General features: G+C 42.1%; 1 protein-coding gene across 1 annotated transcript in view; it reads left to right on the forward strand.

The window, feature by feature from the left end:
• SYT16 (synaptotagmin 16) overlaps positions 1-14,791 on the forward strand; it is a 144,992-nt gene extending 130,201 nt beyond the window's left edge. The window contains exon 7 of the mRNA XM_079767639.1: positions 13,306-14,791. Coding sequence (XP_079623765.1) covers positions 13,306-13,619 — 314 coding nt within the window. The 3' untranslated portion in view covers positions 13,620-14,791. The remainder of the gene's footprint in view (positions 1-13,305) is intronic.
• The last annotated feature ends 44 nt before the right edge of the window (positions 14,792-14,835 follow it).

A 14,835-nucleotide genomic window follows, 5' to 3' on the forward strand; every position in this document is an offset into this window, starting at 1 on the left:
ACAAGGACTAAACGAAGAAGTGGGGCACCCACCTTCTTTAAAAATTCCAGTCCAGGTTTTAGTGAAATACAATGAGTATTTCCTACTGGCCACTTTGTGCTCAGATAGGACCAATTCATAGGAGGATTTCCATGTGGCACTAACTTATTGAGAATATAAATGGTCTTCCTTTACTTACATCAACTCATTTAATTCTCACCACCATATCAAACTTAGAAAATCTGAAAAGCAACAGGAGAGGAAATATAGTTCCCATGGCATATGAATTCTATCTCAATAACACTGTTTACAAAAAGAAAAAATAACAATATAGAAAGGAAAAAATAACAATAAAAAACTCAGTTACCTGCAGAAGAATAACAGTAAGACAGAGGACAGACCTCTCCACAGCAATGAGAGAAGCCAGAAGACATGGGGAGAATATCATTCTAGTCCTGAGAGAAAAACATTCTCAACTTAGAATTCTGTTTAAGTAAAGGAAAAATAAGATATTTCCCACAAAGTTTGAAAGGTTTTATCACTGAAAGAACTACCAACTGATGTATTTCGGGAAGAGGGAAATTGAACATGGAAGAAGTGATGTGTAAGGAAGAGTAATGAACAAAAAATGGTAAACATGTAGATAAATATAAGCATATGTAGACTGCATAATAAAAACAGCAACAGTAGGAAAAATGACCAATGTTGGGAGTACAACCATGAAGTGGAAATAAAATTCTAGGCAGAAATAACATGAAGTATGGGAAGAGGAGAGGGAAATCAAAGAATTCTAAGGTCCTAATGTTGTTTAAGAGATATTGATTAATCTGAGACATTAAATGAAGTGTACATGTTAAAATTTTAATCCAACTTTCAAACCAAGAGAGGGAATAAATCAGAATTAAAAAATTCAGTTAATACAACAGAAAGCAGAAAAAGATATTTAAAAGCATAGAAAATTCAGAATAGATAGAAAGCACAAACCAACACAATAAAAATCACCAATCAAAATATATCAGTGGTCATAACAAATGTAAAGGGACTGCTATGTAAAAAATAGATATAACATTAGATTAATATTTCTCTTCTCAATATCTCCCTGTCCCTTCTCTCCCCAACCTCTCACATACACTGCAGTTTATGTTGGGCCCACTCAGCATCCTAATGAGAGAGAAAAAACAAACAAACTAATAACCAACACCTTGGACTTGTCACAGGAATGCAAGGAAAATTTAACATTAGGAAAATCTACTGGTGTAGTTCACCATATTAACTGATTTATGAGAAAACATTATGGTTTTCTCAATAGGTGAAATTGAAGGTTTTGATAAAGTTCAGTATCCATTATTGAGAAGATAATTACTCTTAGCAGATGAATAATAAAAAGTGTATTAGTGTAGACTCGGCAGTGATGCAGCAACAAATATATCCTTACAGTCTCAGTGGCTTACGCAGCAAAGGTTAATTTCTCTCTTGCATCACTTTCCAAAGTGAGTCAGGTGACTCTCCTCCAATCTGTGATGAGTGCAGGCTCTGTAATCAGGAGATAGTATGACATTCACATGTGAGCTCCATCATTGCCATGAAAGGGGAGGAGGCAGCATGGAGACTTCTTGCTTGGTGGGAGTGGTTGAAGATAGCCACGACTGAGCATCTCTTCTCATATTCTGCTATTCAGAACTGAGCCACATGGTCCAGTCAACTCTAATCTGGTGAGAAGCCTACATCTTAATGTGGTATTTGACCTAAATCGCCAACCATTGTTCATCCCTTACTATTTGGAGTTCTAGGAGCAATCAGCCTTTGCAACCACAAAAGGGTGTGAATTCCTGCATGCTCTCTTTTTCCTTTCCCTTCCCCTTGCATACCAGTCAATTCTTTCCCAGGCTTACCTCTCACCTCCCTGCACCTCCCAGTGAAGCCAGTGGCACTGAATACTCACTTTTAACATTCTGTTTTTCAATCTGTCTCCTAGAGCAGCAAGCTCATTAGACATATGCTCTTCCTCCGAGTTCTAGCAGATGGTGGTTTTTATCATCATGTAACATGGATTATGGATCTCCGCTGTTCTAGCCTCTGATATTAGTTTCATCATCACCTGGCACCAACTTCTAGGCCAGTGTTCATTCTTTTTTTTTTTTTCCTCTTTTTTTTTTTTTTTTTTTTTTTTATGGTCACATTCCAGTTCAGATTACTGATTACTACATCAGTCTGATTTTGTCAGGAAAATGCTCTAGGTATTTTGAGTTGGAAGTTGTTTATCACAAGGTTTAAATGTCAGCAGGGCTCTCTTCAGGAAGTCCAGAAGTTCAGGTATCACAGGAAAGAAGCCTATCTGGTCTGAGCTGTGAGCACACAAAAGGGGTGATTCTCACAAGGATGTTTGAACACGTGGGCAAATCCTTGCTTTGCAGGCTTCTAATGCTGCACACATGCCTGCAACTGCGTCTAAAGTTACGGCTCCCCTTTCCAGTCTCATAAATGTAGCTTTCATTAGTGTAGTTTAGCTGGGGTCTCACAGGCCAGAGATTTAGGCAAATGTAGTTTTTATGGCTTTACCCCCTTTTGGTACAGGAAAGAGCTTAGAAAGGTGGGAATGGTATTGCATATCAACAACTAATATAAGGTACAGAAGGGAACTTGCTTATCCTCAATAGTGGGCATTTTAAGAAAATATAGGGTACCCCCAAACAATGTATACACACTTCAACAGCTGATAGCTCAATTTTGAAAATGAACTGTATTTTAATAAACACTGCCTTTATAATTATTCATATTGTGTGTATGTATATATATATTGGGGATTATATATATATATATATATATATATATATATATATATATATATATATATATATACACACACACACACACACACACACACTAGACACCTGAAGCACAAAGATTCGTGCAGAATGCTTCCTTACCCTGGCTGCTGGCACAGCCCAGAGCCGCCTTTCTGCTTTCGCTCCGCCCGGAGCCGCCTTTCCGCCTTCCCATGCTGCCCAGAGGCCTGGAGTGGCTGGGGTGGTGTGAAATGCCTGCCTGTGTATGCAAATTAACCTGCCATCTTTGTTGGTTTAAGTTGCATACTCACTCCTGATTGGCTGGTGGGTGTTGTGAAGGTACGGTCAATTTGCATCTTTCTCTTTTATGTGTGTGTGTGTGTGTGTGTGTGTGTGTGTGTGTGTGTGTGTGTATTGTTAATCCTCACCCAAGGATATTTTTTCCATTGCTTTTCAGAAAGAGTGGAAAAGAGGGAGGGAAGGGGAGAGATAGATAGATAAAGAGCGACTGGTTGCCTCCCACACTCACCCTGACCAGGGCTGGGGATCAAATCTGCCACCCAGGTACATGCCCTTGACCAGGAATCAAACCCAGAACCCTTCAGTGTGTGGGCTGATGCTCTAACCACTGAGCACCACCGGAGACAGGCTCACTATCATTCTTAATCCTGAAATCCCTTCAAAGTCAGGACAAAATAAGGCTCCCACTAGCATCTCTTATTCAACCTTAGGCTGGAGGCTGAAGGCAATGCAATAGAATAAGAAAAATTATCTGGTTATCTACATAAAAATACAAGAAAATCTACAAATTTAAACTAACGTGTTTCTTATACAAAATCAATTGTTTTCTAATATATCAGGAACAATTAGAAAGTATTGTTTTTAAACATCACTATTTACATCAGCAACAAAATATCTAAGCTATATATACATATACATACATACATATATATATGTGTGTGTGTATATATATATATATATGATAACAATAAAATGAGTATGAAAATTATGGAAAAATTATAAAACTTTCTAAAACACACAAAAGGAAAGTAAATATGCAAGAGCCAGTTAAACCAAACAAAAACTTAGAATAACTTGGTTTTTAAAAAGATGATAGGGGGATTCTTTTTAGCAGATATCAAGACATATTATGAAATGATGATAATAAATATTATCAAACTTAGGGAAAGACACTCAAACTTAGAAACTTGATATCTGACAGACATATTACAAACCAGCAGGGAGATAATATACTGTTTAATGAATAATGCTTCCAATATGGAAAAATAATTAGACCTCTATTCACACCACACACAAAGATCAATTTCAGTGGATTAAAAATTAAATGTGGTAAGTCAGAGAAAAATAAATAGGGTATGATTTCACTTACATGTGGTATCTTTTATTTTAAAGATAGATACAGAGAACAGATTGGTGGTTTCCAGAGGTGGGAGATGTGAGGGATAAGATGGTCAAAAGGTACAAACTCTCAACTATAATATAAATAAGTCCTGGGGATATAATGTACAGCATAGTAACTATAGTTAACATACTGTATTGTATATTTGAAAGCTGCTAAGTGAGTAGATCTTAAAAGTTCTCATCACAAGAGAAAGAATTTGTAACTATATGTGATCATGGATAACTAAAGTTATCCATGGGTAATCATCCTATATAATTAAAGGCTAATATGCAAATCGACCAAATGGTGGAAGGACCAGTCACTATGATGCACACAGACCACCAGGGGGCAGACGTTCAATGCAGGATCTGTCCCCTTATGGTCAGTGCGCTCCCACAGGGGGAGTGCAGCTCAGCCAGAAGCTGGGCTCATGGCTGGCAAGTGCAGCGGCAATGGCAGGAGCCTCTCCCGCCTCCATGGCAGCACTAAGGATGTCCGACTGGTGGCTTAGGCCTGCTCCCTGCAGCGACCGGGCCCAAACCGTCAGTCAGACATCCCCCGAGGGCTCTCAGACTGCGAGAGGACACAGGCTGGGCTGAGGGACACCCCCCCCCCCACCGAGTGCACACATTTTGTGCACCGGGCCTCTAGTCTATATATATAAAAGCCTAAGTGACCAAATGACTGAATGACCGAACGACCGGTTGACCAGTTGCTATGATGCGTACTGACCACTAAGGGGCAGACACTCAATGCGGGAAATGCCCCCTGGTGGTCAGTGCACTCCCACAGCCAACCTCCTGTGGTCAGCCAACCTCCCACAGTCCCTGCCCCCACCTGACAAGTCCCCCTGTTGGCCCCAATTGGGGCAGGGGGCTGGCCAGCCAACCTCCCATGGTCCCTCACCCTGGCCGGCCAATCTCCTTCGGTCCCTCCCCGTGGCTGGCTGCCCCCCGTCACACCCCCTGATCGGCCCTGATCACTGGCTAGGCTGAGGGACCCCTACACCTGAAACTAACAATGTTATATGTCAGTTATATCTAAAAAAGATCAAATGTGAAAAACAAATTTTTAAGACTTATAGAAGAAAATACAGGAGAATATTGAGTTTGGGTAGAATTTCTTAATTTTGTTTAAAAATCATCAACTAAAAATGACAACATTGATAAATTTGATGCCATAAAATTTAAAACATTTATGCTGACAAGCATACTATAAACAGAGCAAAAGGATAAACTACAAGTAGGGAAAAGATACTATTAGGAAATATAACAATGATTCTGTATCTAAAATTTATAAAAGCCAGTAATTCACTCCTGGGTATATACTAGAAAGGGTCTCAAATATTGGTACAATGCAAAATATAGAAAAATGTTCCCTGAACTATTTTCAATTCTTGGTTATTATAAACAATTAAATATCCATTCATTAAAAGTAGGGATAAGTGCATTGTAGTTTATTAAACACTGTAGTTTATTAAAATAAATGAATCAGGTTTATATATCAACTAGAGGCCTAGCGGCCCGGTGCACAAAATTCGTGCACGGGGGGGAGGGGAGTCCCTCAGCCCAGCCTGCACCCTCTCCAATCGGGGACCCCTCGAGGGATGTCCTAAATGGGCAGTCGGACATCCCTCTCACAATCCAGGACTGCTGGCTCCCAACTGCTCGCCCGCCTGCCTTCCTGATTGCCCCTAACCACTTCTGCCTGCCAGCCTGATCACCCCCTAACCACTGCCCTGCCAGCCTGATTGATGCCTAACTACTCCCCTGCCAGCCTGTTTGCCCCTAACTACCCTCCCCTTCAGGCCTGGTCACCCCTAACTGCCCTCCCCTGCAGGCCTGGGTCCCCCCCAACTGCCCTTCCCTGCAGGCCAGGTCACCCCCAACTTCCCTCCTCTGCCAGCCTGGTCACCACTAACTGCCCTCCCCTGTAGGCTTGATCGCCCCCAACTGCCCTCCCTTGCAGGCCGGGTGCCTCCCAACTGCCCTCTCCTGCTGGCCATCTTGTGGTGGCCATCTTGTGTCCACATGGGGGCAGGATCTTTGACCACATGGGGACAGCCATCTTGTGTGTTGGAGTGATGATCAATTTGTATATTACTCTTTTATTAGATAGGATAGAGGCCTGGTGCATGGGTGGGGGCCAGCTGGATTGCCCTGAAGGATGTCCCGGATCAGGGTGGGGGTTCCCTTGGGGCGTGGAGCAGCCTTGGCAAGGGGCCTGTGGTGGTTTGCAGGCCGGCCATGCCCCCTGGCGACCCAAATGGAGGCCCTGGTATCTGGGATTTATTTATCTTCTACAATTAAAACTTTGTAGCCTGGAGTGGAGCCAAGCCTTCTGCTTGCTCCGTGGCAGCAGCCGTTTCTGTTGGGATTTATTTACCTTCTATAATTGAAATTTTGTAGCCTGGAGTGGAGGCCTAGGATGGCCAGGGCTGCAGATGCTTGGCTTCCTCCATCACCGGGGGCAACCCTAGCCTCCTGCTCTTCCCGCTCCGTGGCTGCCGCCATTTTTGTTGGGATTTATTTACCTTCTATAATTGAAACTTTGTAGCATTGAGTGGAGGCCTAGGCCGGCAAGGGCAGGTGGAAAACTTGGCTTCTTCCATTGCCGGGGAAACTCAAGCCTCCCTCTGCTCTCTGTGGCCGCAGCCATCTTGGTTGGGTTTATTTGCATATTTGCGCTTGATTGCCTGGCGGGTGTGGCTGGTGGGCGTGGCTGGTGGGTGTAGCAGAGGTATGGTCAATTTGCATATTACTCTTTTATTAGATAGGATATAGATAATAAACAAATTTAATATCAAATGAAAAAAGTAAGTTTTGGGAAGACATAAGCTAAAATGTTAAATATTTTTTAATGTACAAAATACTGTTAAATATATTTTGGATATCTTATATTGTGAAAATCTAACATTTATCTACTTAAAGGGTAAAAATCTAAAGACATATATGGAGGTCCTGCCAGGTAACTCAGTTGGTTAGAGTGTCATTCTGATATGCCAAGGTTGTGGGTTCTATCCCAGATCAGGCCACATAAAAAAAGCAACCAATGAATGCATAAATAAGTGGAATAACAAATCAATGTTTTCCTTTGCCTCTCTCTCCCGCCCTCCCTCCACCTCCTCTCTCTCTAAAATCAATAACTAAAAATTAAAATAAAAACACATGCAAATGATGAAGTCCAAACTCATGATATTAGTTACCTGCGAGAAGTTGAACAGGATCAAGGAGGGATACTCAAGATTATCTTCAATAGTAATATTTTATTTCATAAAAATCAAACAAAAAGCAAAAAGATCAATAGTAAATAGGACAAATACTAAATATCACAAGTCTGGGTAGGTATCTGGACATATGTATTATTATCCTCCACTCTCTTACACATGTTTAAAATGTTTGATCATTGTTAATAAATTCAAGGGGAAGAGGGGTTAAAATGACGAAATTCCTTTCCTGTGCCCAGAGAATCGTGGTTCCCCTGCCCCCATCCTGAGGCTGAGTTTGTAGTATAAGTGGCAGACTGTCATGCTGCAAAGGGGTAGCTTTTTGTATGGGCTATAGAAGTAGCCACTGTGGTATCGCATTGATTCTTGGGAAAAATGACTTCTGAGTTCCAAGAGATGTACTTTGTGCCGTGATACATTGAGGATGTGTGTACAAGAGCCCTCCCTTACTGCAGGGGATATGTTCCACGCTCCCCAGTGGATGCCTGAAACTATGGATAGTATACGGAACCTACGTGTCCTATGTTTTTCCTATACACACATGCCTATGATTAGGCATAGTAAGAGTTTTAACAATATTAGTAATAAAGTTTATTAGTAATAAAGTAGAACAATTAGAATATATATATATATATATATATATATATATATATATATATATATGTACTAGAAGCCCGGTGCACGAAATTCGTGCACGGCGGAGGGTTGTCCCTCAGCCCAGCCTGTACCCTCTCCAATCTGGGACTCCTGGAGGGATGTCCGACTGCCCGTTTAGGCCCGATCCTGGTGGGATCGGGCCTAAACGGGCAGTCGGACATCCCTCTCACAATCCAGGACTGCTGGCTCCCAACTGCTTGCCTGCCTCCCTTCCTGATTGCCCCTAACCGCTTCTGCCTGCCAGCCTGATCGCCCCCTAACCACTCTGCTGCCAGCCTGTTTGCCCCCAACTTCCCTCCTCTGTCGGCCTGGTCACCCCTAACTGCCCTCTCCTGCAGGGTTGATCACCTCCAACTGCCCTCCCTTGCAAGCCTGGTCCCTCTCAACTGCCCTCCCTTGCAGGCTTGGTCCCTCTCAACTGCCCTCCTTTGCAGGCCGGATGCCTTCCAACTGCCCTCTCCTGCTGGCCATCTTGTGGTGGCCATCTTGTGTCCACATGGGGGCAGGATCTTTGACCACATGGGGGCAGCTATATTGTGTGTTGCAGTGGTGATCAATCTGTATATTACTCTCTTATTAGATAGGATAGAGGCCTGGTGCACGGGTGGGGGCCAGCTGGTTTGCCCTGAAGGGTGTCACAGATAAGGGTGGGGGTTCCCTTGGGGTGTGGGGCGGCCTGAGCGAGGGGCCTGTGGTGGTTTGCAGGCAGGCCATGCCCCCTGGCAACCCAAGCAGAGGCCCTGGTATCTGCAATTTATTTTCCTTCTACAATTGAAACTTTGTAGCCTGGGGCGGCAGCCATTTCTGTGGCAGTTAATTCACCTTCTACAATTGAAACTTTGTAGCCTTAAGTGGGTGGGCCCAGCCAGGGTGTGCAGAAAGCTTTGCTTCCCCTGTTGCCGCCGGCAACCCTGGCCTGCTCTCTCAAGCTCCATTCTGCCGCCATTTGTTTGAATTTGTTTACCTTCTATAATTGAAACTTTGTAGCTTGAGTGGAGGCTTAGGCCTGCAATGGCTATGGAAAGCTTGGCTTCCTCTGTTACCTGGGAAACCTTGCTCTCTGTGGCTTTAGCCATCTTGGATTGGGGTTAATTTGCATACTCGCCCTGATTGGCTGGTGGGCGTGGCTTGGCTGGTGGGCGTGGCTTATGTAGCGGAGTGATGGTTAATTTGCATATTACCATGTTATTAGAGAGGATATGAGGTAATATGCAAATTAGACCAGGACTCCATAACTGGTCATGACCAGACAGGAGGAGGTTGCGCACGAGTCGGCCGGCGCTGTGCGAGTCAGGCGCAGGTCCTGGCCCCCCATGGGGTGTCTCCTCACACAGCGGGAGGCGGGGCGCCTCCTTGTGCGATTTTAATCATGCGCTGGGCCTCTAGTATACTATAGTAAAAGCTATGTGAATGTGCCATTATTAAGCAAAACCAGGGTTACTTGAACACAAGCTCGGAGATATCGCAACGGTGGATCAGATAACCCAGGTGGCTTCTAAGTGACTAACAGTGGGGAGTGTGTACAGCCTGGATATCAGGGATAAAGGGATGATTCACCTTCCCTGTAGGACTGAGAGGGATGACGGGAGATTTCATCAAGGTACTCAGAATGGAGTGCAATTTAAAATGTATGAATCATTTATTTCTGGAAATTTTCACTTAACATTTTCTGACCGTGGCTGACCATGGGTAACTGAAACCATGGGAAGCAAAACAAGAGATGAGGGGGGACTACTGCACTGTTACACTTTTTTCTGGCACACGTGGCACAAGTGCGGGTAAAGCAGTTGGAGAACTAGTTGGCAGAATAGCATCCAGCACTATCAGGGATTGTGACCCATTCCGTGTTTTGATCATAGTTTTGAGTTACTGGAGACACTGAGAGACTTTCTACCTCATCGCCAGAAGATAAAATATTGCTTGTTGTTGTTTTGTAAAAAGTATAGACAATTTCAAAGAATTAAAAAAGAGCTCAATTAAGTTGTATATTTACTTCAGTGGACCTTTCTCTATCCATTTGGACTGGTGCTCATCAGAATAAGTCACTGAACCCCAAAAGACCCAAGCCCTGTTCCTCACTCTTCTACACAGCAGAATGTCCTGATCCTCTAGTCAGGTTGTTGAAAAGCAAGCACATCATTCCTGCTGATAAAGGTTCCCCTTTGAGCCAGAATGATCAGCACCATTTCCTTCCTTCGGTCAGGTGTCCGCAGACTGGATTGTTTATGAAATTATTATTTCCCCTTCTTGTCACTTACAATTCAGCTCCAGGGATGGTGTTTTGGTAGGAGGTGGCCTTTCTCGTAACTAGAAAACAGTCTTGCGACAGGATAAAGCTGGAAATTGCTCTCTTTGTGAAATAAGCAGGTCCTTGCTTGCAAGGTTAACTCAGTTCCCACTGCCACCCTGACAGCAGAATTCCCAGTGCAGTTTGGTGACTGGATTGAACTTTTCCTTCAGGAATCATGTAGCCCTACAGAGGCAGCAATGCTAATTCACTCCCCCATTGTTGGTTTTCTGATAGCTTTTCCATAAAGCACTTTGAAGAGTGGAGAGCCCGAGTCTGAGACAGAGAAGTGTTTTCCCACCTGAAGTGTAATTTCACACCTTGTGTTTCTCAGTGGATAAGTGCACAAAACAACACATCAAAGCAGGATAGGAAAAAATCAATATAGAAAGAACACTGCACGTTGTAATTTTTTCCCCATCCTATAATGCTCTCCTCTATGTAGATTACAGAGACCTGGGTTTACGCTTGTAAAAAGTTTGACTGGTTTTAGATGGGAAAGTGAGCAGTAAACACAAATCAGCTTTCAGTCTGTACAGAATGTACAGAAAAATAGAATTTGGAAAACACCTTAACATTTGAGATTTTTTAAAAAATAGAGCATACATAAGTTAGTGGTAAAAGTCGTAGTTAAGAAAAAAAGTCAAGAAATTGATAAATGATTTTACTAAATATATAATTTTTAAAAATATATTATTTTATTTATTTCAGAGAGGAATAGCGAGGGAGAGAGAGATAGAAACATCAATGATGAAAGAGAATCATTGATTGGCTGCCTCCTGCACACCTCCCCCCCCTCTACTGGGAAATGAGCCCACAACCCGGGCATGTGCCCTTGACCGGAATCAAACCCAGGCCTTTCAGTCCACAGGCCGACGCTCTATCCACTGAGCCAAACTGGCTAGGGCTAAAAATATAATTGTTTTAGGAATGATGTTCTTTGTAATGATCCTTTCAAGAATTTTAGCAAAAGTAGTAGACTATATCAGTGATTTGGATATTTTCTTTCCTTTCTGTAAATGACCAAATATATGATGCTAGTTACCATTTTACAGCATACTAGTGCAAAGATTATCAAACATGTTGCATTTTGCAAGTTGGGAAAAACTTGAGACCAAAAGAACAAAGAAAGTTGAGCATCCTGGCTATTCATGAACATTCATTATCCAATACTTAATACTTGTTGAATGTGTGCTACATGTTAGACCCTGGGCCAGGCATTGGATACAATGATAAACAAGTCAATTCCTCTTTTTACCATTGAGGAACTGATAGTCTTGCAGACAAGTAAACAAGCAGTGAAATACTGGGTTATAAGTGCTGAGAGAAGCTAAAACAGGATTTAATATTTTCCCAATTTTTTACAGTCAGTATTATTTTGTATTAGTTTCAGGTGGATTGCACAGTGGTTAGACAATCATATGCTTTACAAAGTGTTCCCCACGATATTTCCAGTACCCTCCTGGCAGCATACATGGTTATTACGATATTATTGACTATGTTTTCTATGCTGTGATTTATATCCCTTGCCTACTTTGTGATTACCAATCTGTGCTTCTCAATCCCTTCACCTTTTCACCTACTCCGCCAACCCTCCTCCCCTCTGGCAACCATCAGTCTGTTCTCTGTATCTATGTCTGTAAAACTTGATTTTGATGAGACCCACTGGCGGGTTATCTGAACTAGGCCAGGTGAGGAGGGAGAGTGGTCAGGAAATTTGGATAAAGTAATGTCCAAACCAAACTAGTGAATAGAAGTCATGTGAAGATGGGTATCACTTGGGATATCAAGACATGTATAACTTGTGTAAAAGTGAAAGGGAAAGAGAGCAGGTAGGTTTGGAGGGATGAAGGTAGTTCAAAATGGTTGGATTACAATTTGTAAAGGCAACAGTGGTGTGCAATAAGACTAGAAGATAAACATGGCCCAAATATTTAGTCTATACAAAGAAATTTAATTTTATCTTAAGACGAGTAGGAAGTATCAACAAGTTCGTTTTTGCTTATTAGTGAAAGTGACATGACCAGAGAGGCATTTTACAAATATTGCCTTATCCAGTGACTGGTGTTTGGTGAGCAAGTGTGTAGGAATGCAGGTGAGAGATGCTGATGACCTGAGCTTATGGTGTACACTGAGAGTTCATTGGCACTGGGGATGCAAGAAAGTCGGTGGATTGGGAACTATTTAAGAGGTAGAATCAATAATACTTGGTGATTCACTGGTTGCACCAGGGTGAGGAAGCCAGTATTGTTAAAAAATGTAGTCCTGATTACTGATTTGGATCATTGAGGGGATGATGTTATGAGAGATGGGGAACAGTGGAGCAGCGAGTGTTTGGGTTGGGAACCTGATGAGTGTGAGGTGTGTGTGGGATGTCCATGAAGAGAAATGCAGTATTCTGTTGGATCTTGAGCTCGGGCGAGACATCTAGGCTAGAGGGACAGATTTAGTAGTTGTCATTGAAGTCAGAGTTGGTAGTTGCCATTGAGTAGATGAGACGGTCCAAAGAACACGTACACTGTGAGGAAAGAAGGGACTCTTTAACTCAGGCACAAAACAGTATTGTGACAATGGAAAGGAAAACACATGTATAGAGCAAAATCAACACATTTATCTTGTTACATAAATAAAATGGGAATGAAAAACCGCATGCATGTCCATAAACACCATTGCACGTATGGCTGTGTGTGTGTATATATACACTTCTGCATGTGTAGGGCTCCTAATGAGCATTGGCAAGGTGCCCAACAGTGGGCTGCATGAAACACCATGCTTTTCAGGTAATAATCCCTTTCCTTAATCGCTCATGGAAACTATGTTAGTCCCACGGCAAGTACCAGGCCTAAGGATGCTGATTAGTATGTGAAAAGTAAAATTTTGCTGCCCATGTAAATACTACAACTAGACCAGCAAAACTGAAAGGGCTGATGTTTTCTCCTTTCCCTTGTTTTTTTTTTTTCTCTCTTAGATACATATGGAAAGCTCTTTCTCCTCAATTCTGTGGGTCAAGAGATGTCCCGCTGCAAGACGTCCATTCGACGTGGTCAGCCCAATCCTGTCTATAAGGAGACCTTTGTTTTCCAGGTGGCCCTCTTTCAGCTCTCTGATGTCACCTTGATGATCTCCGTTTATAACAGGCGCACTATGAAGCGTAAAGAGATGATTGGATGGATTGCTCTGGGCCAAAACAGTAGTGGAGAGGAGGAACAAGACCATTGGGAGGAAATGAAGGAGACCAAAGGCCAGCAGGTCTGCAGATGGCACACCTTGCTCGAATCCTAGGTTTGCCCACAGGTGTCTCTATGCTACACCCGCCTTGGTGAGCCTCGTTGTTGACCTCTAACACCAACTCAGTGTGTGCTGGCAGGCTCTTTAAAGACAGGCTTTCAAATAGCGATTGGATTCCACTAACCACTAGGACATTCTGTGTGTGGGGGTGGGGGTGCAGTGGAGGGTGGAGATCTTTGTTTATTTCCAGGTTTGAATTGGATTTAAGTATTGTGATTTTTAAAAAATATTCTACATATACAATCAACTATGTGGGAAATGTTATCATAGTTGCAAGCCGTGATGATGAGTTAATTTGTGTTAATAGGTTATTGAGGTGGTTCAGGCTGTGGGATGAAGCTTCTCCTGCTCTCTTTTCTGTTTGCTGGAAGAATAACCTCAGATTGCAAGGGAACTGTTAAATGTTACTATTTGTAACCACTTACGCATATAAATCAGAATTGTCTTAATATGGTGCAAAAAAACTCCAAAATACAGAAACGAGTCAGACACTCAAAGAAGAATGTAACTGTCACTCATAGTCTCCTCTTCCACATTTTTCTCTTTATCGAAACCCCCCTCATTTATTTACCTAACAAATAAATGTCCTAAACTTGCACTTATGAAAGAAATTTGTATTAATTAAATACCTGTTTTTTATTGAATACATTGTGATTTCCTATGAGGTTTGGTTAGCTAAATCATTTTGAAGCTAAAAAAAAAAATAGTTCAAAAACGACTGTTGAAAGACAACTTGTCTCCTTTGAATATATTTCAAACTTGTAACTTCCAAGGTTTTTATGCTCTTTTTCTCACCCAATAAATTCTTACAGAACGAGAAGAAAACCAAAACTACCTAGTTAAGTCATAGATTTATTGATTTTTCTGAATCTAGTGTTTTCCTTTTACATTATACTTCTTTCTATATGCAACGATATATCCACTCATATATTTTGAATGTACACCTGCATGTGAAATATTTTCCATCAGTAGAGCATAGTAAATTGTAAACAACGGGTCTTTAATAGTGTCGATTCGACGAACTCTTAGAAATGAATGTGTTAAAATACCGGTGAGTGGAGAAATATTTTCAGCTTGTGTGGAATGACACTAAATCTTTCTTGGAGCGTTTGATGTGCCTATAATTGTCATGTTTCATGGCATTTGCAGCAACATGTAATAGTCACTGCCTGCCTCTGGGCACGTGCCGTTTGGAACAGTGATGCTGTGT

The sequence above is a fragment of the Cnephaeus nilssonii genome (genome assembly GCF_951640355.1).
Source record: "Cnephaeus nilssonii genome assembly, chromosome: 4".
NCBI lineage: Eukaryota > Metazoa > Chordata > Mammalia > Chiroptera > Vespertilionidae > Cnephaeus > Cnephaeus nilssonii.